Source organism: Gastrolobium bilobum, unplaced genomic scaffold (genome assembly GCF_033153095.1).
Source record: "Gastrolobium bilobum isolate Gb01-03AN ecotype WA unplaced genomic scaffold, APGP_CSIRO_Gbil_v1 utg8540, whole genome shotgun sequence".
NCBI lineage: Eukaryota > Viridiplantae > Streptophyta > Magnoliopsida > Fabales > Fabaceae > Gastrolobium > Gastrolobium bilobum.
The window spans coordinates 298,662-322,442 of NW_026898089.1; the positions used below are offsets into that span (position 1 = coordinate 298,662).

At 37.1% G+C, this 23,781-nt stretch overlaps 1 protein-coding gene across 2 annotated transcripts in view; it reads right to left on the reverse strand.

The window, feature by feature from the left end:
• Positions 1–2,060: 2,060 nt before the first annotated feature.
• LOC133312786 (ABC transporter C family member 2-like) overlaps positions 2,061–23,781 on the reverse strand; it is a 32,640-nt gene continuing 10,919 nt past the window's right edge. For both annotated transcript variants that reach the window (XM_061514052.1, XM_061514053.1), the window contains 14 exons: positions 23,430–23,523; positions 21,957–22,124; positions 21,520–21,660; positions 20,915–21,115; positions 12,927–13,025; positions 12,656–12,808; positions 8,852–9,228; positions 8,356–8,536; positions 7,818–8,141; positions 6,476–7,232; positions 5,275–5,396; positions 3,684–3,929; positions 2,834–3,248; positions 2,061–2,376 (listed from right to left, as the gene is read on the reverse strand). In XM_061514052.1, the coding sequence (XP_061370036.1) occupies positions 2,279–2,376; positions 2,834–3,248; positions 3,684–3,929; positions 5,275–5,396; positions 6,476–7,232; positions 7,818–8,141; positions 8,356–8,536; positions 8,852–9,228; positions 12,656–12,808; positions 12,927–13,025; positions 20,915–21,115; positions 21,520–21,660; positions 21,957–22,124; positions 23,430–23,523 (3,376 nt within the window). In that variant the 3' untranslated portion in view covers positions 2,061–2,278. The remainder of the gene's footprint in view (positions 2,377–2,833; positions 3,249–3,683; positions 3,930–5,274; positions 5,397–6,475; positions 7,233–7,817; positions 8,142–8,355; positions 8,537–8,851; positions 9,229–12,655; positions 12,809–12,926; positions 13,026–20,914; positions 21,116–21,519; positions 21,661–21,956; positions 22,125–23,429; positions 23,524–23,781) is intronic.

Sequence of the window (23,781 nt, forward strand, 5' to 3'; positions counted from 1 at the left end):
AGTGACTGGACGAGACAAAGAACAAATGGTCTGCGCACCCAAAAGAAGAGCTTAAAAAGTGACCACAAAGAGAGGCATCACGTTGTAGAAGAAAAGAAAGACAAGCAGTAGATCCCATTAGGGATGGTAATTTAGGTTGACCTGCCCCAACTTGCCCCGCCACTAACCCGCCAAAAAATATGGGTTGGAAAAATGAACTCACTCTGTTTTATGGTGGTTGGCGGGTCAACTCACTAATTAAAAAAAATTAATTAAAATTCAAAAATAAATTATATTTTATGAATTTTTCCAATATTATTTTATTTTATTTCGTGCTTCTCTATATTTTTTTAGTCTCAATCTTAAATGCATACTAATATTTGTCAAACATTCTTTAGGAACTTATATATAGACAACATTTGTCAAAAATAAAAGTGTTATTCTTTATTTTTTTAGAAAGTACTAAGATAAAAATAAAAATTGGACATCACAAAAATTTTAAGGACTAATGGAATACTACCTAATTATAAAAAAAAAAAAAAATTATATCTCAGCTGGTCAACCTGCCCCGGGGCGGGTTGAACCCATTTTGACCCACTTTTAGGTGGGACGGGTTGAGGTGAGTTGGTAGGTTGAAAACCTCAACCCAACCCGTCCCGTTTTGGTGGGTTGGCAAGTTGACCTGCCGAGCTCAACCCATATTGTCACCCCTAGATCTCACAACAGGAAAAGTAGCAACACACCACGTCACTAATGTTTAACACCCCACCACTATAAAAAAAAAAATTCCCCCAATGCAGCAGCAAATACACAATCACTAAATCGTGTTTGTCTAATCTTGGTAGTAATTATGCATACAAAACACAATGTATAAGGGTTACCAATTGTTCTACCTTGAGCGGCAGAGATGTCTAACCAAAAGTTAGCTAGTTGATATAGGATCTGGTGCTCTATCTCTAAATATCTATGAATTAGATATCTTTGGAGTAGCAAATTACAACATACAATATGATGACCTTAGTTCAGAGGGGGTGGTGTGTGTGCTATGTGTTTGCAAGAAATAGGTTAAAGAGAGATTAGTCGTACCTATAGTCTTTAGCTCCTATTTATATAGTTTACCTTTGGGTTTATGTCATCTGGGTCTTCTATAGATATGGGTCTTACTCACGTCCATAACATCAATTTTGTTATGCGCTTCCAATAGAAATATTTAGTATGAATTCTTTGTAATAAATTTGTAAATTATAAACAATAGGTCTCAACCGAGGTAAGATTTGCCTCAACCTCTCTTTCTGGACTTTATAACATCATCCCCCCCCCCCCCCCCCCCCCAGAATCACCAATTCACATGTTCCATATGCAAATGCCTCTTTCTGGACTTTATAACACCCCCCCCCCCCCCCCCCCCCCCCCCCCCCCCCCCCCCCCAGAATCACCAATTCACATGTTCCATATGCAAATGCCTCAGTTGAAATAATAATTTTCACACTCCCAAAACAGAAACGTATATCTTAATCCTTTTGAGGATTATATGAACCTGAGATCCTTTGCTTACACTTTAGCCTACCTTTTTTCCTTCATTTCCTTGCACCAAGTCTTAGACAGTAAGACCTCATTTGTTCTAGACCTCCTTTCTAACAGAAAAGAAGATTGTATGTTACATTTTTTTATTGACGTCTTTATTATGATAAATCTAAGATATATAGATAATGGGAAAAATACTTGTCCTTTTAAAGAACATATAATTATGTCATTTTAAGTGAGAAAAAGACACAACTTAATTTTTTTTTTCATGATTTTTATTGCTTGTGTCTTTCTCTTACTTAAATGACATAATTGTATGTATATTAAAAGGACAAATACTAAACTCATAGATAATACGCTTGAAATCACGAATTCATAGGAAAAACTCTAGATCAGTCATACTAAGGCGCTCTGCCATGCAAGAAAGTTATATTTATAAACATTGTAATTGTTAAAGTTGAAGCATTAGTAATTTTGAAAAACGCTAGCAATACACTCTTGCACCAGTTTGGAGCATAGCAGTAAAGGAATAACTAACAACATCTGGGATCTGAAAGGACCATTCAAAGAAAAAAATTTGGCAATAAATTACAGTGCTAAACGATTAAGTTGTTGGTTGATTTTCTTGAACGAGAAATACACAAAATAGGATCTATTGCATTTTCTAAGATAATCAAACTCGGTTATAGAAGCTACATCACAAAAATAGAGTTAGCACAACCTAGGGTAAATGAATCCGTAGCCAGTCCTGATATCTAAATCAGCGCAGCTTTCCCTACATATCAACTTGATCAAAGTTAATTGATCTGTCCTCAAAACCGTAGTCTGATTGATGGAGCCTGTTCCTCGCCAGTCTGCTCATCATAGCAAGACCTAATATAAGGCAGAAGAGATCCAGTTGCATCAAATATGAAAATATATAGTCATCTCCAACCACATTCAAAATCGTAAGATTCCTTATATTGAAAATTTCTTTGAAATGCTAGCCAAGCATCAGAGCAGAGTTTGTAAATTTATCCAAGACGTGACTTGCAAATTTAAAAAAATATCATGGCAGAGGCAAACACTAGGGGAAAAACAAGAGAGAAAAAATCTAAAATTATTCAATTATGTACTGCTTAGGGTCTACTTCAGTGTGGCCATTGAAATTTATGCTTTCTTTAGAAACTCATGTTGCATGGGGATAAATTATTGTTATTTATTTTTTATTTTAATTTTTTGTCTGTTGACATGCATTTCAAGGGCATACATGAATTGGTTCTCTAAATTCATTTTGATTTGCATAATCTCTATGCACATGAGGGCTATGCAAAAGATGGGACAAAACTACCTTCAATCATCTTGTAAAGCGATGACCACCATCCCTGTGGGGATATTTGGCGCTGGTCTAAAGATTCCTCAATTTCTTTATCATGCTTCCTTTCCAAAACCCCCTGTAAAGTAATCAGAGCATCCTTTGTCTTCTTGAGAATACTGTTCTCGTCTTCTACATCCAATCGTTGCAAGTCATTTTGGGATGAGGTGAGACTGACAGCAAGAGCAAATTGTGCTGCAGCAGCCCACCGAGAAGAAGCCAGCCATTTTCTCTGGCCATCTAGATGCCTGTTCTCTTCTCTTGCTGATTTCTCCCCAAGTGCTAAGCTGCGTAAGTATTGGGCATTTGCGGCTCCTGTGCTTTGCACCATTTTAGAGAAAGCACTACCTTCATTTGACAGCAGCTCCTCAGGGGTATCATATTCAAGAACCTTTAAACATAAAATGCTAGCATAAATATAGCATTTAATCAAACCAACATCAGGATATGATTCGAGTCAGCAAAAGGCTGTCTGCATTCATAATCAAAATTTCAATTTTCCTAACTAAAAAACTTCCAATTTCTATTGGTATTATTCTTTTCCACACACACAAATATATATATATATATATATATATATATATAGGGTTAGGAGCAATTCGACATTGGTGTAAGACTGGACACGCACCATCATCAAATTATTTTTTATAGTGTCATTTTCATCCATCCAGCTATTGATCATGTCGACCATACGCACCAAATTTCCAATAAAGGTTATAGTACAAAAGAGATAATTCAATGCTGTCACTTTGGTTAATCTTACACCAGTGACAAAGGATTTTAACCATATTATGAGTTGGCCAGCTTTATGTCATTGAGTGCGTACCTTACCACCATCAAGCAAAATAATCCGATCGCAATCAATAATGGTGTTAAGGCGATGAGCAATAATGAGCATTGTACAAGATTTAAATTCCTCTCGAATTGTTTTCTGAATGAGTGCATCTGTTCTAACATCAACTGCTGCAGTTGCCTCGTCAAGTACTAATATCTTCGATCTCCGCAATAAAGCCCGGGCAAGACTCAATAGTTGCCTCTGTCCAACGCTAAAGTTCTCACCTGCCTCAGACACCTTGACACAGCACACTTTCATTAATAAATACTGGTTTCAACAATGTTTATGCCTAAATTAAGCATGGGATCTATTTAAAAAAAAAATTAAGCATAAGAGAAATCACTTCTAAAGCATAAAAATAGTGTGGATATTCAAACACTTTGTTCCCTTTTTGGATAAAAGACCACCAAATTAAGATAGTAAAGAAATAACAGGAAAAACTCCAAAACCCCCGGTCATTTTGTTTTTTTCGGGTGGGAGTGGGAGAGAGCAGGGAAGAGAGATAAACATCAACTCAACAGGAGCCTCCAATCCCTTCTCATATTGAATGAACTAACTGCTCTAAGTTATCCTTTAGCCAAAACCCACAATAAAGATAAAAATTAAGCCTATCCAAAAGAGGATGGCAGGAAAGAAATCCCTACAAAAGCCTCGCAATATGCTCAATCCAAATACACCTTAATACAGCAATGGTCCATTCTGTCCTCATCAACAGGGCCAACAAGCTACACACTAGAGGAAACCTACTTACCTACTGACCCTGCCGGTGGAATCTTTGTACATAAGTTGCATGGATATGAGTGCAAGTACTAGTACAGGTACAAGGTATGACAACATCTAAAATTAGGGTCCAGGTACGACAAGATATAATCATACAGAAATATAAAAAATAAACAACAAAGTAATTAAATTATAAAACAGATTTTCATAATGTTCTAACTCAAGGTTTTAATAAAAGTCTGCAAAGTATATCACGTTACCAAAAATATTTAAAGGTATATGATCTGAAGGGAGTGAGATAGCAATTTGTTTCATTTAGTAGCAACCCAAACAAATTAGTAACAAATTTTGGTGTTTTGCATGGATTGACTTGTGGCGATATACTGATACCCCGTACTCATTCAAAAAGTGATATTCGGGTATGTACCCATGAAAGTACTGGTACCAAATACATACATGAGTGCAGCAAACATTTACGAGTACCCATTCATCATAGCTTCATACCACCCTAAACCAAATACCAGGAATATATAGCACCCAGATCAAAATACAGCACTAATTCATTCACAAAATTACTCCAATAAATTAATCAGCTAGTTTATATGAATGTCTGATTACACTCTCAAATTACCAAAGCCCTCATTAAGAAATCAGTCATCACTCACTGCAATAATATTCACAGAACCAGAATGTAGATATGCTGAAAGCAAACAGGGGACGAATTCAATAATAATCAAATTAATTACATGGTGTATTCGAGAAGGACTTAGCTAAAAGTATGTCTTAAACAACAAGTAAATAATGCCATCATTTTAATCGACAACATAATCATATCTCTAGCAAAGCACCATTTAGCATTTACCTCAGCATCCAGCCCCAAAGAATTCCTCCGTATCACATCCTTCAAATGTGCCCTCTCCAGAGCCTCCCAGAGGTCAGGATCATTGTGTTCATTAAATGGATCAAGATTGAATCTCACAGTTCCTATAAAGAGCAAGATGAGTAAGATGAGCTTAACACAATGACAATGATATTATTTGATTATAATATTTTAGTTACATACAAGACATCAATTCAGAAATTACAAGATTCTTATTTTTCACAACTCATAATTTAAGAATTATACCACCTGACAGAATAAAGCTTGGTCAATTAGTAATACAAATACAAAACAATATTGAGGCTGACCTAACCATTTACTCATTTAAGAATGTTGCTTTCTGGATTAGACATCAGAGCTTTTTATATCAAGGGGTAAATTAGCTCACCGAACAAAAAGTATTGCAGTGGCATTCATATATTAATTATCATGCTAAAATTACCATCCATAAATATTAACATCTATATGTCCTTATTACAACTTAATTGAATTTGAAACTATTGACCATTCTGATATAATTTTAATTTTGTTTGATATTTATTATATTACTTTGAAATAACTTCAAAATCATCATATATATATTTAATTTTATTCCATCATAACTTTTAAAGATTGTATATGTACACATGATTTCAATAAACAATTTATATTTCAAAACTTTTTTTCTAAAATTTAAACAAGTTATACTGTGCATTGTACTGATAACAAACTACTTAAATTAAATTTCAATGCAAGGCAGTGATGAGTGATGGGCCTGAGCTTTGTTCATGAACCAAGGGTTTGCAAGAGAGAGAGTGTTGCAGACGGCCAAAAACTACTTAAACTTGTGGGATGGTTGGTCTAGACATTGGCCTAGGAAGTAAGTTCTACAAAAATCAAATGATAAATAGCTTTAATATATGGCTCTATCAGGGGCTATACAATCCCCTGCCCCCAAAACACACTTCACTTCTGGCCCAGAACCCTCAGCAAAAAGAAAAAAAATATTCTTTAACATTTACGTACAAATTATATTCGAACTAAAAATACATATGAAGAGTTCACTTCATCCACTGGACAGCTTTTTTTGATGTCCTTTTCCCTTTGGTCATTTAATAATTCTGTCACAAAAGCCTAGCAATGGTATTACCTAAGTTGTCAATCATATACCAAGTACAGTGGAAGAAAATTATATCTTAAATACCTGAAAAGAGAACAGGAGATTGTGGGATAATGCCAAGAACTTTACGTAAATCCGCAAGCCCAAACTTTGCAATATCACAATCATCAATTAATATTCTTCCCCTTTCCAATTCCACAATTCGAAATAAAGCATTAAGCATGCTAGATTTTCCTGCTCCTGTCCTCCCAACAATGCCCACCTTATCACTAGGAAAAATTGTGAAAGACAAGCTATGGAGGACAGGGGGAAGCTCAGGCCTGTAACGAAGAACAACATCTTCGAATCTGATTGATCCCGATGAGGGCCAACCAGGAGGAGGGCGATTATCATCAATGATAGATGGAGCCTCTGAAGGCAAATCTATATAAGTGCCAATCCGCTCAACTGCATTTAAACTATTCTCAGCCAAACTTGCAAGCCTGAGCACACCAGTCAGCAAACTAGTAATATTCAAAGCATAACTAAGTAGTAATCCCATAGTGGATGCGAATTCCTGCTGGTTCTCTGCCCTACCATTCTGCATTACAGCAAAGGTTGCAGTAAACCATATCATGAGGCCTCCCAAAGTTTCCAATCGGATTGCAAGCCATCGGTTTCCACTCATGATCAAAAGAGTGAATCGTATATTGTTGTCCATGGATTTCCCATTTATGTCAGCCATTCGATCATAAGCTTTGTAAGCACGAATTGTTGATAGACCATTAAGTGCTTCTCCAAATTGTGCATAAACAGGAGATCTGCTAATTGAATCTAAGCGCTTCACTTCACGGGCTGTGCTCTAAAAGAATAAAATAATGCTCACATAAGACAAAATACATTTAACTCACAAACACTAATGATTTCCATTAATAGTACTTACAGGAAAACTAACAAAAATAGAAGAATTATTGACAAAATACTTCCAGAAATTCTAAAGCGATTAACAGTTTGTAAACTAGAAACATTTTTACTCAGAACTCCTTTTTTTATTTGTATAATTTTTTCAATATTTACTGCTGAGTAAGGGTCAAAATTTAATTGAATACTGATAGTATCCATGACGCTAACCATATCTTATATTTATAGGACAAAGCAATAATAATAATTGCATAAGGCACACGCTCCTTTATACTATAAATTATAATTAGATCAGTTGCTTCGTAGTTACCGACAGCCTGACACTAAATGTTAACCAAGTTGTGAATTTGGACTTACTACGTGCATTATACTAGATAGATAGTTTTGCTTCACCTGAAGACTAGCATTTAAGCTTCAATAATTTTGGACTTGTATTAGATCAACACATTATATTATCTTCTGGATACTGTTTAGGGTTTCAAAAACTAAATGGAAGTCAGTAAAAGCAAGAATACAGCGTTTATACCTGATAGTATAGATATGCTCCATAAAACAATACCAACAATGGCATTATGGCCCACAAGGACATTGTGCTGACAATCCCTATCAGGATGAATGTTGAAAGAAGCTGGGACACTTGGCCCAGAAACATATTCACAAATGGGGCAACATTACGATCAATGTCACCTAGATCCTTCGCAAACCTGTTGATAATCCTTCCAAGTGGATTTGTATGGAAAAAAACCATAGGAGATCGTAATATGGAGTGAAGCATGGCTTCGTGCAACCTTCTGGCAGCATGAAGACTTGTTATGATTAACCAATAAGAATTTGTCAAAGTCACCAAAACCTGAAACAGGATGACGACAATTCCAAATTGATATCTTCCACGGATAAAATTCAATAAAATGCAAGCAATAACAGTAATTTGATCCGTCACATACGATGAAAAGCATACAGTAAAAAAGGTGTGAAGTAGAAAAAAAAAATGAAAAGAATTTTCAGCAAAATGATTCACTACAACCCAACATGACTCTACATGCCATTTTATTAGAGAATAATACCTGACCAATTGATAGAGCTGCATATATCAGATTGTAGAAGCCAGGATTATAACCCACGGAAGAACTCTGATCAGTCCAATAGCTTAACCATGTGCTACTTGACACTCGTAACACTTCAGTGAAGAAATAGCATGAAAAGAGTACTAGAACCACCAAAAAGCCTCCTAATGCATTCTGGTACCTAAAAGGACCCCAAGACGATAAGATATAAGACCATATAAACAAAAAGAGGAGCAAGTGGAAAAAGAAAGGCCAAGAGAAACAGGATACCCACACAAAATTTGCACATTCCACTTTCTTATGGATGTTCATCATCAGGATTGTACATAAGAATGACATTTCAGTGTCATTCTACAATATGAATGCATTTAAAGTTGCACATGTGAGCACATTTGTGTACTGTGTGGGGAATCATCATCCAGCATGTTATTAAAGCAAATGTTTGCAAACTACTATATTTCAACTGATATTATACTAATTCATTTAATCTTGTTACCTTAGTAGAACTTTCATGCTTACAACACCTGTTTCCCGTTCTTCCTGTTTAATAAGGATAGATTTTCCTTCTTTTGGTTTACTTCCAATCTTTGCATCATTAACTGCTCCATTGGCCACTTGTTTCGAAGAGGACTTCTGATCAGTGGTTTCAATATCTTCCTTTTCTTCTTCATACTCCTCCATCTTTCCGGCATTTTCCATAAGCTTTTGGAACAACGGTCCCTGGTTAGTGAGCTCCTCAAAAGTTCCCTCCTCCTTCACCGTACCGTCATGGACCAAAATGATTCTATCAACCTGTGAAAGGAAATGCAGCTGATTTGTAACAAGAACCCGGGTCCTGCCTCTCAATTCTCCCTTGATGCATTTATCAAAAACCTGAGATGATATGTAGTGCATATCAGACAATATTAAGAATGGAAATCAGATTTCAACATCTAACAGTATAAAACAAGATATTTCGACATTCAGTATTAGTCAAAACCGAGCAGGGGACCAACTGCATAAGCTATTCAGAATCTCAAAACATGATCGAGAAATTTTCACCGGTACAATAGACCCCATTGCATACGCCATTCAGTATTATATACACACACACATAAAGCAACCAATTGAAAGAATAATTTATTAAAAAATTTAAAAAATTCAAAAAGAGAGCTATCATGTACATCAACATCATATCCCAAACTAGTTGGGGTTGGGGGAAAAAAAGAGCTATATCGCAAAAGAACAAAAGAACAAAAGAAATGGAAATAGAAGGCATGCATGCTGCACAGCATGTACATTCAAAGAAAGAGAAAGTGGCTTACATGTTTTGGATAAATAACATCAATATCAACATCAACAACACCTTTATCCCACAAGCCAGTTGGGATCGGTGGTTGATAAACCCAAATAAAAATATTAAAGGGAAAGGGGAAAAATAAATAAAAATTTAAAAGTAAATAAATTAAAAATAAAATCAAATAAATAAAAAGATAAAATAAAAATAGATGAATAAAAGGGAAAGATAGATTAGAAAGGAAAACAAACAAATAGATAAATAAATGAGGGAAAATATAGGGAAAAAGAACTAGACAGAGATTGTCTAGAACATAGGAAGAAAAACAAATCTACCCCTCCACAGTTCTAATTCTAATAGCTTTACTCCAATCCTTCCTAAGACACATCATCTGCCAATCTAATTCACATTTCATTAAGTCTTGTTTTACTACTTTCCCTCAAGTTCAAGTAAGTTTCGGCTAACTTCTTTCTCTCTTTGTGTCAAGCTCTAGGTAATAAATTTCGTTCTCTCAAGAGTATCTAGGGGTCTTCACATTATATGCCCAAACCATCTCAATCTATGTTCTCTTATCTTTTCAGCCACCAGTGTTACTCTTACCTTTCGTCGAAAACTTTCATTTCTTATCTTATCCAACATTGTATGACCACACATTCACCTTAACATCCTCATTTCTAATACTCCCATTTTATGCTCGAGTGCTGACCAACATTCAGCTCCGTATAACATTGCGCGCCTTAGTGTTGCTCTATAAAAATTTCCTTTTAGCCCCAAAGGAGTTTTGCAACCACACAAAAACCTTGACGCCTTGTGTCATTTTGTCCAACTTACTCTGATTCTATGATTTACACCCTCATCAACATCTCCACAATTTTGCAAAATAGATTCCAAATATCGGAAAGCATCTTTCTTAAGTACCTCATATCCAAACAATTGCACAAAATCTTGATCTCCATTTCTTACAAGAGCAAACTCATACTTCATATTCTCAGTCTTACTTCGACTTAGCCTAAATCTTTTATACTCCAACGTTCTTCTCCACAATTCTAGTTTTTTATTAACATCAACGTTGGTCTCATCAATAAGCACAATATTATCTGCAAATAGCATACATCATGGCACTTCATATTGGATATCCTTTGTTATTTCATCCATAACTATAACAAAAAGATAAGAACTCAAAGTAGAGCCTTAGTGTACACCTAACGTACGGTGATAGGAAAATAGCACGATGTTTCATTACAAGTCTTAACACATGTAATAACATCATCATGCATATTCTTGATTGCCTCTACACAGTTTGATGGTACCTTTTTCCTTTCAAGAACCCATCATAAAATCTTTCTTGGAACCCTATCACATGTCTTTCCGAGATCAATAAACACCATAAGTCCTACTTTTCTCGATATCTTTCCATCAATTGTCGTATTAAGAAAATAGCCTCCACGGTACATATTCCAGACATAAATACGAATTAATTTACGGAGACTTTGGTCTATATTATTAGGTGATGTTCAATAACTCTCTCCTACAACTTCAAAGTATGACTCATAAGCTTGATACCCCTATAGTTAGAACAATTATGGATATCTTGTTTTTGTAAATAGGCACAAACATACTCTTCCTCCATATATCAGACATCCTATGATTATGGACAATCTTATTAAAAATATTTGTCAACCAATTTATAGCTATATTCTCCATGCATCCACACACTTCAATAGGGACACCATCGGGTCCCAAAGCTTTACTAGTCTTCATCTTCTTTAATGTCCCCTTAATCTCAAGCGTTTAATTGTACGCACAAATCGTCTGTTTAGATCATCACAAGCATCCTCCAAATCCACCTCACTTTTGTCACTGTCCCTATTAAAAAGTTTGTTAAAATAGTTCATCCACCTTTCTTTGAATTTTGTATTTCTTGCCAAAAGTTTTTCATTTTCATCCTTGATGCATCTAACTTGGGTCAAGTCTTTACTTTTCTTATCCCTCATCTTTGCAAATTTATAAATATTTTTCACCTTCTTTGCTCCAAGTTTTTTTGTACAAATCAAAGAAAACTATGCCTGTAGCCTCTTGCACGGCTTTTGTAGCATTTTTCTAGCCAATCTAAAATATCTTATTCTTGGGTTCTCATCACTTTTCCATATTTTTTATACTTTGTTTAACTGAACGAACCTGTAAGTTTTATCTTTTCTTCTAGCCAGAAAGAAATCAATCTGACTACAATTTTGGCCACTACAATAGGTGATTAAATGTGACTCTTTTTCGAAAAAAAAATATGTTTGGCAGCATCAAATCATAAGCTAGTGCAACATTCAAGATATCTTCTCCAGCCTTATTTTTAGTCCCATAACCGAAACCTCTACTTTGTTCAACATGTCCATTTACATATCCTCCTTCGAAAATCTTCTCCTTGCATTGTATCCCCCACAAACCTCCAAATCTTTCCAAAATCGGATACTTGTAGTTCAATTTGGGGGGCATACACACTCAGGATATACTACCAGCTTAACCAGAATAATTCGGTCACCATTTCTTCTAACATAAGCAACCTTGTCTCTTAAACCTTTATAAATCAAAATCCCCACCCCATTTTTACTCTTATTTATACTTGTGTACCACAACTTGAAACCGGTGACTTCCACTTCCTTAGCCTCGGAAAATACTGATTTCAAGTTATTGTACACAAATTAAAAAAAAAAAAAACTACCGCCACATAAACTCCTAAACGCAAAAACACCATGAATCACAAATTTAATCATACATTACTATGTATGTACATGAATGCATATAAAACAAGTGCCACATCTTGTGTAGAGTGCAGACATATACAGAACTCAAGCATATGAAACACTTTAATCCAATGAGAATTAGTGGTAAATATTTAACAGTCCTGATTTACATACATAAGATGACCAAAACAAAACCATAGACTGCAAAAATTTACTTAAGAGTTAGAACACTGAGGCAATAGATATAACAGCAGGTCTCTAAAGTGGAATCACTTAGCATAAAGGTAACCTGTCTAGCCACATGCGCATCCAGAGCACTTAGGGGGTCATCAAAAATGTACACATCAGAATTGGAGTAGACAGCTCTAGCCATAGATACTCTTTGCTTCTGACCACCGCTAATGTTTACCCCTCTTTCACCAATTTCAGTAAGATCGCCGCCCTAGCCATGAAGCATGTAAGAGAAAGAAGGAAGCATGGGCCACCAACTCATAAATCTAAGAACTAAATTGAACAGCCATTATATCCACTTAAATGCTACAACTCATGTATATACTCACAGGCAGTAAATCAAGGTCATGCTGCAGTTCAGTGACATCTATTGCCCTTTCATATCTTGTCGGGTCAAAGACAGAACCAAACAAAACATTATCCCGTACCTGTAGAAATAAAGTTTATCAGCCACCTCCCAATACTAAACAAACATGATAATGATCAAATGGCAAATAGTATGAATTCGCGCAACTTTATGATTAATAGCACCCTATTAATGTTAATGTAACAAACAAGATAACAATTCACTGACAAACAGGGTCAAACTCACAATTTAATGGATAATAACAGCCCTATTAATTATATAATGTAATAACAATGATGGTGGAGAATGTGAAGGACCAGCTATCATAAAAGCTTAAGCTATTAGATGATAGTAAAAGACTGACTACACAACCCCACCAAAAGAGTCCTTTGGAATTGAAGCATAAATAATGTACCAGCTTACTTTACCTAGGAATGAAATTTGAATTCAGTATGAAAAAAGAGGGAGGCAAGGATTGAACTCCCAACAACTTATTGAGGTTCTCATACCAAATCAAAGACCAATAATACTAACAGCTCAAGAATGATTTGATATCTCTAACATAGATGAAGATAAGAAAAATCTCAAGTCTATGAGTGCATGTGACAGATTTATCAACCAACTATTTTAAACTACTTTTTTGATAAAAGAAGAAATATTATAAGAGAGAAACATGAAGATGTACAATTATGTGGACAATAACACAATCTCCAATTCAGAGAAAAAAAGATTAAAAAACTCAGAAAACAAAAGAAGCTCTAGAGCAGCAAGGGTGCCCAATCTCTGCATATTGGAGATAAAAACTCCCTTACAATAGGCATGATCGGAGCACAACAGAAACGCCATAAAATGAATCCTATCCCTCGACATATTTAGGTGCAAACAAGCGCCCATAAAAATGCAATCATTCTGCACCAACCAAGTTTCCTAGAGAACTTCAAAAATTGTGCGCCACATTACTTTAGCCTCCTAATCCTTACCAATACCATTAAATAAAGTCATAACTCATAAGAAACTGAACCAAGATGGAAGGACAAACCCAAAGTTCGCCAATAATTAAAAACAATTATTCCATACGCATGGCAATATAAAAATAAAAGGGTCAATATTTCCGAAGTGGCTTTTCACACAACACGCATATCAGCAAAAATGCTCTCTGAGGCCTGAAATGATTAATAAATTAATTCTATCAAGAACCACTGTCCAGAAATAAAGCTTAACTACATAGGAAGTTTTGGATTTCCAGACGGGCTTGTCAAAAATATATTTCCCTATTAGGAGAGTAAGCTAGTGATTAAAGGACTTGCATGGAGAAACATCAGAGGGATTAGGTCCAAACTCTTGGTAGTGTAACGCAGAAGGAAACATGAGAAGAATAAACCAAAAGCAAAAGGTACTGTAATGCAACATTCAGATTTCTGAAGAACTGAAAACTGCAAAAGAAACAAGAACCCTGAAAAGATTAAAGATTTTGGATGGGTGAGTTATGGAAGGAAGAAATGTTAAAAGAGATGAGAGAAAGCTTATAAAAATGAAACTCCGCACCTACATATCCTCCCAAAACCTGACGTGAGAACCATCACCTAATCTAAAACAAACAAGTGGCCTAAATGAGACTGTTACAACCCAGCACCAATTCACAAGATAATGGAAAAGGAAACACATTAAATATGGATTACTATGATGAAATCTGCTAACACCAGTACACAATTGAAGACACTACAATGGAAACAGAAAAAAAGGAAATGCATACATGTTGCAGTGACTTGATGACATGTAGACTGACAGAAAGGAAATTAAAAAAAGAAAAGATGACAGCTATGTAGTGGCCACCCAGAAGTATTAGAGAGCTTCTGCCTTCTCCCAAATGCCAAGTCCAGTCCCAAGATGGTCCTCCACACTCCAAACAGAGCAATACATTGGCACCTTCAGCATGCTTCTCACGTCTAACCGTTTTCCTTGCTATTCACAACTGAACAAATATTCTCTCATGATATGGCGGAGTCAGCATTCAAAACATGTGATCCCCTACTTCGCCTCCTATGATAAACCTTCAATTTAGGGGCTCTAACAGAGACATATCCCTCAGAAACAAACTTCCAGAGACTCAAATTAGAAACATTGATGGCTGGGTGGGCTTCCCACCAATTATGGTCTAGTCCATATTCACTCTGAATTACTTGTTGCCATAATGAAGTATTCTCTAGAGGAAAATACCACAGCCATTAGCATGCAAATTGAAAAACAGTATTTTTGGACACTAAACTCCCATGTTCCAGATCCCTAGGCCAGCAAGAGGAGGCATCTTCTAACTCCCACTTTTATACAAGACTTTTACTCCTACCTGTTGCAGCTACTCTATGGAACAACCTTAAACAAGCATCTCCATCCTTAACCTTTTTTGAAGCTTGGATTTTTTACTAATTTTTGCCTTAAGCAAGATCTCTTTAAACTCATTGTTTAGTTTGTTTTTCCATTCCTTTCCTCTAACGAAAGAAACTTTAAAACTGTAAAGAACCTTGAGGTCACCACCCCAAAAGCTAGCTCAAAGGGTGGGAGTGCCCAAGGTCTTATAAACTTCACATTAGTTGCACATACAACCAATGTGGGACTATATATCTCAACACGCCCCCTCACACGAGAGCCCGTTGGGCTTGAAGAGTGGACAATGCAACAGGTCCAGCCTACCTGTGCTAAGAAACGCCACAAGAGAAAGTGGGGGGCGGCGAGGCTCTGATACCAAATTGAATCTGAAATATATTGTATATTCAAGTGTGTAAGTCTGTACAAGGAGGCTCTCTATTTATAGAGACTAAAAGACCTAACGGAATGACCTAATGGGCCAAGCCCACAATCTAGACTATTCTAGACTATTCTAATAATAATAAATTAATATTATAAATTAATATTATTTCTAACACTCCCCCTCAAGCTGGTGCGTATATATCAAAAGCTCCCAGCTTGTTACAAATATGATCTATTCGAAGACCTCTAAGAGCTTTAGTGAATACATCCGCAAGTTGATCATTGGAATTGACAAATGCTGTCTCGACCTCCCTTGACTGGATATTTTCTCTAACAAAATGACAGTCAATTTCTATATGCTTGGTCCTCTCATGAAAGACTGGGTTAGAGGATATATGCAAAGCGGCTTGGTTGTCACAAATGAGCTTCATAGGCCTTTGTTCACAGAGATGGAGTTCCTTCAGCAATTGACTCAGCCAGATGAGCTCACAGGTTGCATTTGCCATTGCCCGATATTCTGCCTCCGCATTGGATCTGGCGACCACAGTTTGCTTCTTACTCTTCCAAGAGATCAAATTTCCTCCGAAGAGAACACAATACCCTGAGGTGGATCGTCTATCTGAAGGAGAACCTGCCCAGTCAGCATCTGAATAACTAGAGATCTCTGAACTCCCTTTATTTGTATATAATAAACCTCTTCCTGGCGCCTTTTTAATATATCGGAGAATTCTAATAACTGCATCCCAATGGGAGTCACAGGGAGAATCAAGAAATTGACTTGCAACATTCACTGCGAAGGAGATATCTGGCCTTGTCACAGTAAGATAATTCAATTTTCCAACTAATCGGCGGTAGCGACTAGGATCTGGCAGTGGCTCCCCCTGTCCTGGTAATAACTTAACATTGGGGTCCATAGGTGTATCAATGGGTTTACAGCCTAACATGCCAGTCTCATCTAGGATATCCAGTGCATACTTCCTCTGACAGATGGAAATGCCCCGCCTAGACTGTGCAACTTCGATCCCCAAGAAATATCGAAGTCTGCCAAGATCTTTGGTCTGAAATTGATTGAATAAATGCTCTTTCAACTGATCAATCCCGGTCTGATCACTGCCTGTAATGATAATGTCATCAACATAGACCAGGAGATAAACACACTGGCCAGAAGAGTTATACCGGTAAAAGACAGAATGATCGGCTTTGCTTCTGATTAAGCCACAGGATTCAACAACTGAACTAAAGCGGCTAAACCAGGCCCGAGGAGATTGCTTCAGGCCATATAAAGATTTTCGAAGTTTACATATCATTCCAGAACTCTCCCCCTGAGCAACAAAACCTGGTGGTTGCTCCATATAAACTTCCTCCTGCAAGTCACCATGTAGAAAAGCATTCTTAATATCAAGTTGGAGAAGGGTCCAGTGATGAATGGCGGCAAGGGCAAGAAACAGGCGAACAGAAGCCATCTTAGCAATAGGAGAAAAGGTATCCCCATAATCAAGACCAAAGATCTGTGTGTATCCCTTGGCCACTAAGCGAGCTTTAAGGCGATCAACAGTGCCATCAGGACCAACTTTAACTGTGAACACCCATCGACAACCAACAACAGACTTCCCGGGAGGAGCACGAACAAGATCCCAAGTGCCATTGGAGCGAAGTGCCTGCATTTCATCAAGCATCGCCTGGCGCCACCCTGGATGAGATAGTGCTTCACCTGTGGTTTTAGGGATGGAAACAGAAGAGAGACTAGAAACAAAAGTAAAATGTTGTGAAAAAAGTCTGTCATAACTCAAGAAAGAATAAAGGGGATGAGGATTTCGAGTGGATCGAATACCTTTCCGAAGGGCAATGGGAGGAGTCTCTGATGGAGGATCCGGAGGAGAAGAGCCGACGGGAAAGGGCGATGAGTCATCAAGAGGCAAAGTCGGAGGAGGTGCAGGCTGACGACGCTGGTATGTGAGGAGAGGACGGTCTGCAGGTATGGAGGTAATTGGTTGCTCCTCTGGAATAGGGTCACCTGCAGCTGGTAAAGACAAGTCAAGAAAAGGAACAGGGAGGACCTGATCAACTTGGGACACTGGAGACGGAGTAGAGTGAAAAGGCTGCTGATCAAGGAAAGTGATATCAGCAGAAACGATATAACGCTTGAGATCAGGAGAATAGCAACGATACCCTTTTTGAAAACGTGTATACCCAAGGAAAATACACTTGAAGGCCTTGGATGTCAACTTGTCTTTACCTGGAGTAAGATCATGAACAAAACAAGTACAGCCAAAAATATGTAAAGGCAGAGGATAAGAAGGTGCTCCGGAAAACAAAATACTGTGGGGAACATCATTATTTAGCACAGAAGAGGGCATGCGGTTGATAAGGAAACATGAGGTGATAATAGCATCTGCCCAAAAACGGAGTGGGACGTTCATATGAATGAGAAGGGTACGTGCAGTTTCAACTAGATGTCTATTTTTACGTTTAGCGACTGCATTTTGTTGTGAAGTGTGGGGACAGGTAGTCTGGTGTATCGTCCCTTGTGTATCCAGAAATTTAGAAAATTCAAGAGACACATACTCTTTTGCATTATCACTGCGCAAGATTTGAATAGAAACACCAAATTGAGTTTTTATTTCTGCACAAAACTTTTGATAAATTGAAAATAACTCAGAACGATTTTTCATTAAATAAACCCAAGTGCAACGGGAGAAATCATCAATAAAGGTGACAAAATACTGAAAACCCAAAACAGACGTTGTTCGACTCGGACCCCAAATATCAGAATGAACAATAGAAAAAGGAGCATCAGCTCTTTTATTGACTCTATTAGCAAAGGAGAAGCGAGTGTGTTTTCCTTGCTGACAAGAATGACAGTTTAAAGACTTAAGATTGGATAAAAAGGGAACCATATGCTGAAGCTTGGAGAGGTTTGGATGACCCAGACGGCTGTGAATTAGCTCAGGAGACTCTGTGAGAGAACAAGCTACTGGAGAAGGTGGTGCAATCAGATAGTAGAGACCTCGTGACTCAACGCCTGCTCCAATCGTCTTCCCCGTACCCGAATCTTGCATAGAAAAGGATTGTTTAGAGAAGGTAATAGTACATGAAAGAGAATGAATCAACTGGCTAACAAAGATTAAATTAAAAGGAATGCCAGGTATATAATAAACTGAACTCAAAGTTAAAAGAGGAGTTAGTTTGGCTTCCCCAATTCCACGAGCAGGAGCCTTAGTGCCATCAGCAAGAGTGACAGGGGGTAGGTTATTAGAATAAGAAAGTGAAGTGAAGAGATCTTTATTACCACAAATATGATGAGTAGCACCTGAGTCTATTATCCAGGGTCCAAGAGATGATTGATAAAAACAAGCAACATGATTACCAGTGTCTTGAGTAGGATGCTGAGAAGAAACCTTCTTGAGAAGTGCCTCATAGTCGGCACTTGAAAGAGTTACTAATCCAGTTGAAGGTGGCGTAACATCAGTTTGAGCAAAGTTGGCAGTCGGTGGCTTCAAATGAGGGTACTTCCTATAGCAGCGTTCTTCAAAATGCCCAAGATTCTGGCAATAATTGCAACGAGGCCTTTGTCTGCGGCCACGTCTGCGACCGCGTCCACTGTTCCAATTGGAATCACGGGCCCGAGAAAAGAATGGAGATGGGGTAGTACCGGAGATGATGCCAGTCGTGTTTTTGGACGCATTATTTGAGCCCTCCATCACAAAATAAAAGGAGATGACCAGAAAATAGAAAAGAACTACAAGAAAGCAAGAAATCGCGCAAAAAACGTTGCACAAAAGTGTCCAAACAGCGGGTTTTTCACTGATATCTTTCAAACGGATGGGACCCACAACGAACGGAGACCAGATCTGGAAAGAGGGTGAGGAGGCGAGCAAGATGGTGGTGGTCCGGCCTGGAACGGTGGCCGGACGGTGGCTCACGCGCCGGAACAGTGGTTCGGCCGCCGGAGACTTCCACCGGCGCGTGGCGGCGCGTGGATGCTCCGATCAACACGCGGCTTGGATAGACAGGGTCGCCTCCCTGAGCCGCTCCTGATCGCGTGGTGGTTGGTCGGAAAATTCGCCGGAAAAGCAGTCTGACGGCGGTGAACAGTGGCGGACGGTGGTTTTCTGGCGGTTTCCGGCGATGAACGGAGGCTGACGATCTTTTTCCTGATGATACGAGGTTGAGGACAAAAAATTTGTGACTAAATAAGGGTTAGGTGTGAAAGGATGGTTGCCGGTATGATGCACGACAGTAAAAAGAAAGGAAAAGATATATATGCGGAAGCAGAGCCCTCAGATCGAGAGCTCTGATACCATGTAAAGAACCTTGAGGTCACCACCCCAAAAGCTAGCTCAAAGGGTGGGAGTGCCCAAGGTCTTATAAACTTCACATTAGTTGCACATACAACCAATGTGGGACTATATATCTCAACAAAAACTACATAGGAAATTCATCATTCAGGACTTCCTCATTTTCAATCCTGAAATCTAAAAAAAAAAATCCAAATACAATCCATTGAGTAAGTTCCAGCCATTCATGAATTTAAAACCTTTCAACCCCTCCATTCCAGTAATTTACCAAACTTCTATTACAGAATGAAAGAAAGATGTTTAACCCACAAGTTCTCAAAAGAGAGTGATTTCCCACTTCACCTTGCTGGACTCGAAAACCACAGGAAATGATCAGAAAGAGGGTGCGGTAAAATCTCTTGAATAACAATGGGAAATGTCTCCTCCCAATCACTTATAAATAAGATCTCTTGAATAACATTTTAATGATATTATGTCTATGGATACTTTTCCTTGTCTATTGTTTTATACACATGCAAGATATTTTTAAATAAGGTGATTGTGAAGAGAGTACAGTAACAAGGAATGTACTAGTGATTACTTGTAAATGCATCCAAACTCCAAAGTAAAGATTATATGAGTCATTTTTTAGTTGTGTATTAGTACAAATAGGAGTATATGGTCTGTATTTGGTGTTCACCATTTTTAGAGGGTGCTTACTTGTAATGCATCTAAAGAAAAGGTTATATGAGTTATATGTTGGTTTGGACTTCGGTATTAGAACATATTGGTGTATATGGTCAGCATTTTGTATTCACCATTGTTACAACCTGATTAATGAATTCCTGTTTAAATCCAACCAAATTTTCTCTCTCAATTTCTTCCTATCCCATGTTGTAAAAACTAAAAAGTTACGAACTATTCTAGATACAATATATTATTTACTTACAGTTGCATTAAAAATCCAGGAAACTTGGGGTACATAAGCAACTGTTCCTCTCATAACAACAGTTGAATCTGCAATTGCAGGAAGTTCTCCAAGCATTGCAGATACGAGTGATGTCTTCCCTTCTCCTGTACTGCCAACAACTGCAACTAGGCTACCAACAGGTATATCCAAATTTATGTTTGACAATGTGGCCCTCTCTGCCTGAAGAAAGAAAATTAAGTTATAAGAGCCTCTTTTTCCAGAAAGTTCAAAAGCAAGAACCTTCATAATTCCTAATGTCATCAAAAGCAATAAAATTCTGTATGACCATAAGATGCTTCTGGGAAGATATAATTTTAATACAACAGCAATATCCAATTAATTTAAATTCTGCCTCAGCATAATATGCAATCAACCCTCGCAAGTTCGGGTTTAATAGGGGGCGGTTTTTCTTCTGCCTCAACAAGATTAAAAAAAGACACAAAAAAAAGGTAAAAAAGGATAAAAAGACAAAAATGTTTGTTTTCCAGTATGAGGGTAGATTTCCTTTACGTAAGTACATCTATATATGTATCTGTGCATAATGATTAAATATTCAAGCAACAGAAGACAAAAAGATCATGGACCTTTGCATCCCAAGAAAAGCATCCATTCTTGATCGAGATGGCTGGTAAACTTGGCTCAAGAGGTGGATTTGGTAGAAGTAATCTCTCTTCTGCTAAGAGCATATCCTCCAGACGCTTCAAGGATACATTTGCATTAACCACCTTTAAAACAAAAGAAGAATTAGGCCATCGTGAACTCAATCACTCTACATTGGTGCAGCATTAATTCCAATCTCACTCATTTAAGAAGACAACAATAAAACTAACAAGTATTTTTTTCCCTCTTTTTGACCATTATAAACTAAACGAGTTAACTCCGTTCTGTTATTTATAAAAGAAGAAATTTCAATTTTATTTTTTTTTAAAAAAGAGGGGTAAAGGAGAGAGTTCAAAAACACATGATACAGCATCCAGCTGCAAAATTAAAGAAACAAAAGAAAAGTGCAAAGGAGAATAACCTGAGTTATAATATTAGGAAGCATGAAGAGAGGAAATCGAAGGACAGCAAACAGAGAAAGCGATGTGAAAGCTCTTGCAGGTGTCAAATCCCCTCCAAGCATGGTGAACATTCCAAATGAAACCACAGTTACAACAACTGGAATGCTGTTCAGTATAAATCCATTACACTGCCAAAAAGAATTCAATAAATATGGGGCTGGAGTCAAGAAGCAATACAAGAAAAAAAAATACCCACTGGTTTTCATCATCAACAATTTTGTTTTCCATGCTACACTTTTATTTCAATAAATTGCAACCCTTGAAAATTATCAATTAAGATAATAATTCAGCATTACAATGTGACAGTCAATTATTTAATTTGTGGTTTGAGTGAAGATGTCTCTTTGACTTTTCATTGAGATTTTACATTTTTAAGGAGAGATGAGAGGCAAAACCATTCCCTTACAAAAGTAGGGTGCTAAGTAATTAAATAAATTTCCTTCTTTGTTGAGAAATCATCCATCTATCATGAATCACAAATGTTACTTTTGTTTTCAATTGTCGAATGTTCGATGTCATCAACTACACGATTGATCAGCTAGTTAAGCTCAGTTTCAAAGGAGGAGAGGTTTAGAAGTAGGTTCTCCCCAGTCCCTCATACTCCCCTATCCTATATTAGAGATAATACTTTGTCACTGTATTTCAGTTAGCTGTACTTTAGTTCTGTTGTAATGTTTCTGTACTGTTATTTTTCTCCTGCTGATAGATGATTAATTGCCATGTCAGCAAGTTAATTACTGACTGGTTGAATTCTTCTGTAGTTGGTCAGTTAGGTTGTTATCAGGTAATTGTCAAGCTGTTAGATCTGTAGCTTCCTTGAGAAGCTTTCTGTAATCTCTCTCTATAAATAAGTCTCTCCTGTTTCAGAGAGCCTTGAGATCAATATACAAAGCTTTAAGAGAAATCTCAAACTCTCTTTTTTCCCTTTTCTCTCACTTTCCTGCATTTTCTATTATGCTATGATCTATTATAGCTCAGTCAATTCAGTATTGTACTTCTTTACAATTTCAAGTCACTTTCAATATTGTGATGGATCCTCACTAAAATAGTGATCTAGAATTTGCGATCTTATTAAACTTCATCATCAAGTGTTCTATTATTTGTCTCATTATAAAATTATTTGTTGGACAGGAAGCAAATCAATATTGCAGTGGGTCGAACATGATTTTTTCTACTTAAATTTAGAGACAGAAGAAGAAATTTTAAGAGAATGAAAGTTAGGGAGGAGAGAGGATATAACTTAATATAGGTATTTACATAGGTCCACAGAAGTGCAACCTGTGGTTAGTTGAATTCTAATGGGAGCACATGCATGCCACACAAATGGGTTTCTTTCGGAAAACTGACGATGCATTCATGGGAGCAAAGATAAATAAACTGTAAAACAAATAATGATTGGAACACAAATATCTTGAATACGTTCCATGCCATACCGCTCCAAGTAATGATGCTTTTCGAAACCATGATAATTCGTCATTTCGGACACTCTGCAATTTGGACTGAAAACTACTCTCCCATGCATAACATCTATCTCCACATAACCAACAAAAGAGCCGTTAGAACTTAACTTTTGATATAAGTAAAAGGACTTTATTAATCTCATGTTGTAGGAGAGTAATTCTCTCTTACCATAGACACAATCATGGGTGAGGCTCACTCACTTATAAAAAATAAAAATTGAGTTACACGTAAATCGATAGGTGTGTAGGAAAGAGAGCTACTCTCCAACAATACGAGAGTAGTTTTTCCCTAAGCAAAAATAATATAATTATATAAAACATACAC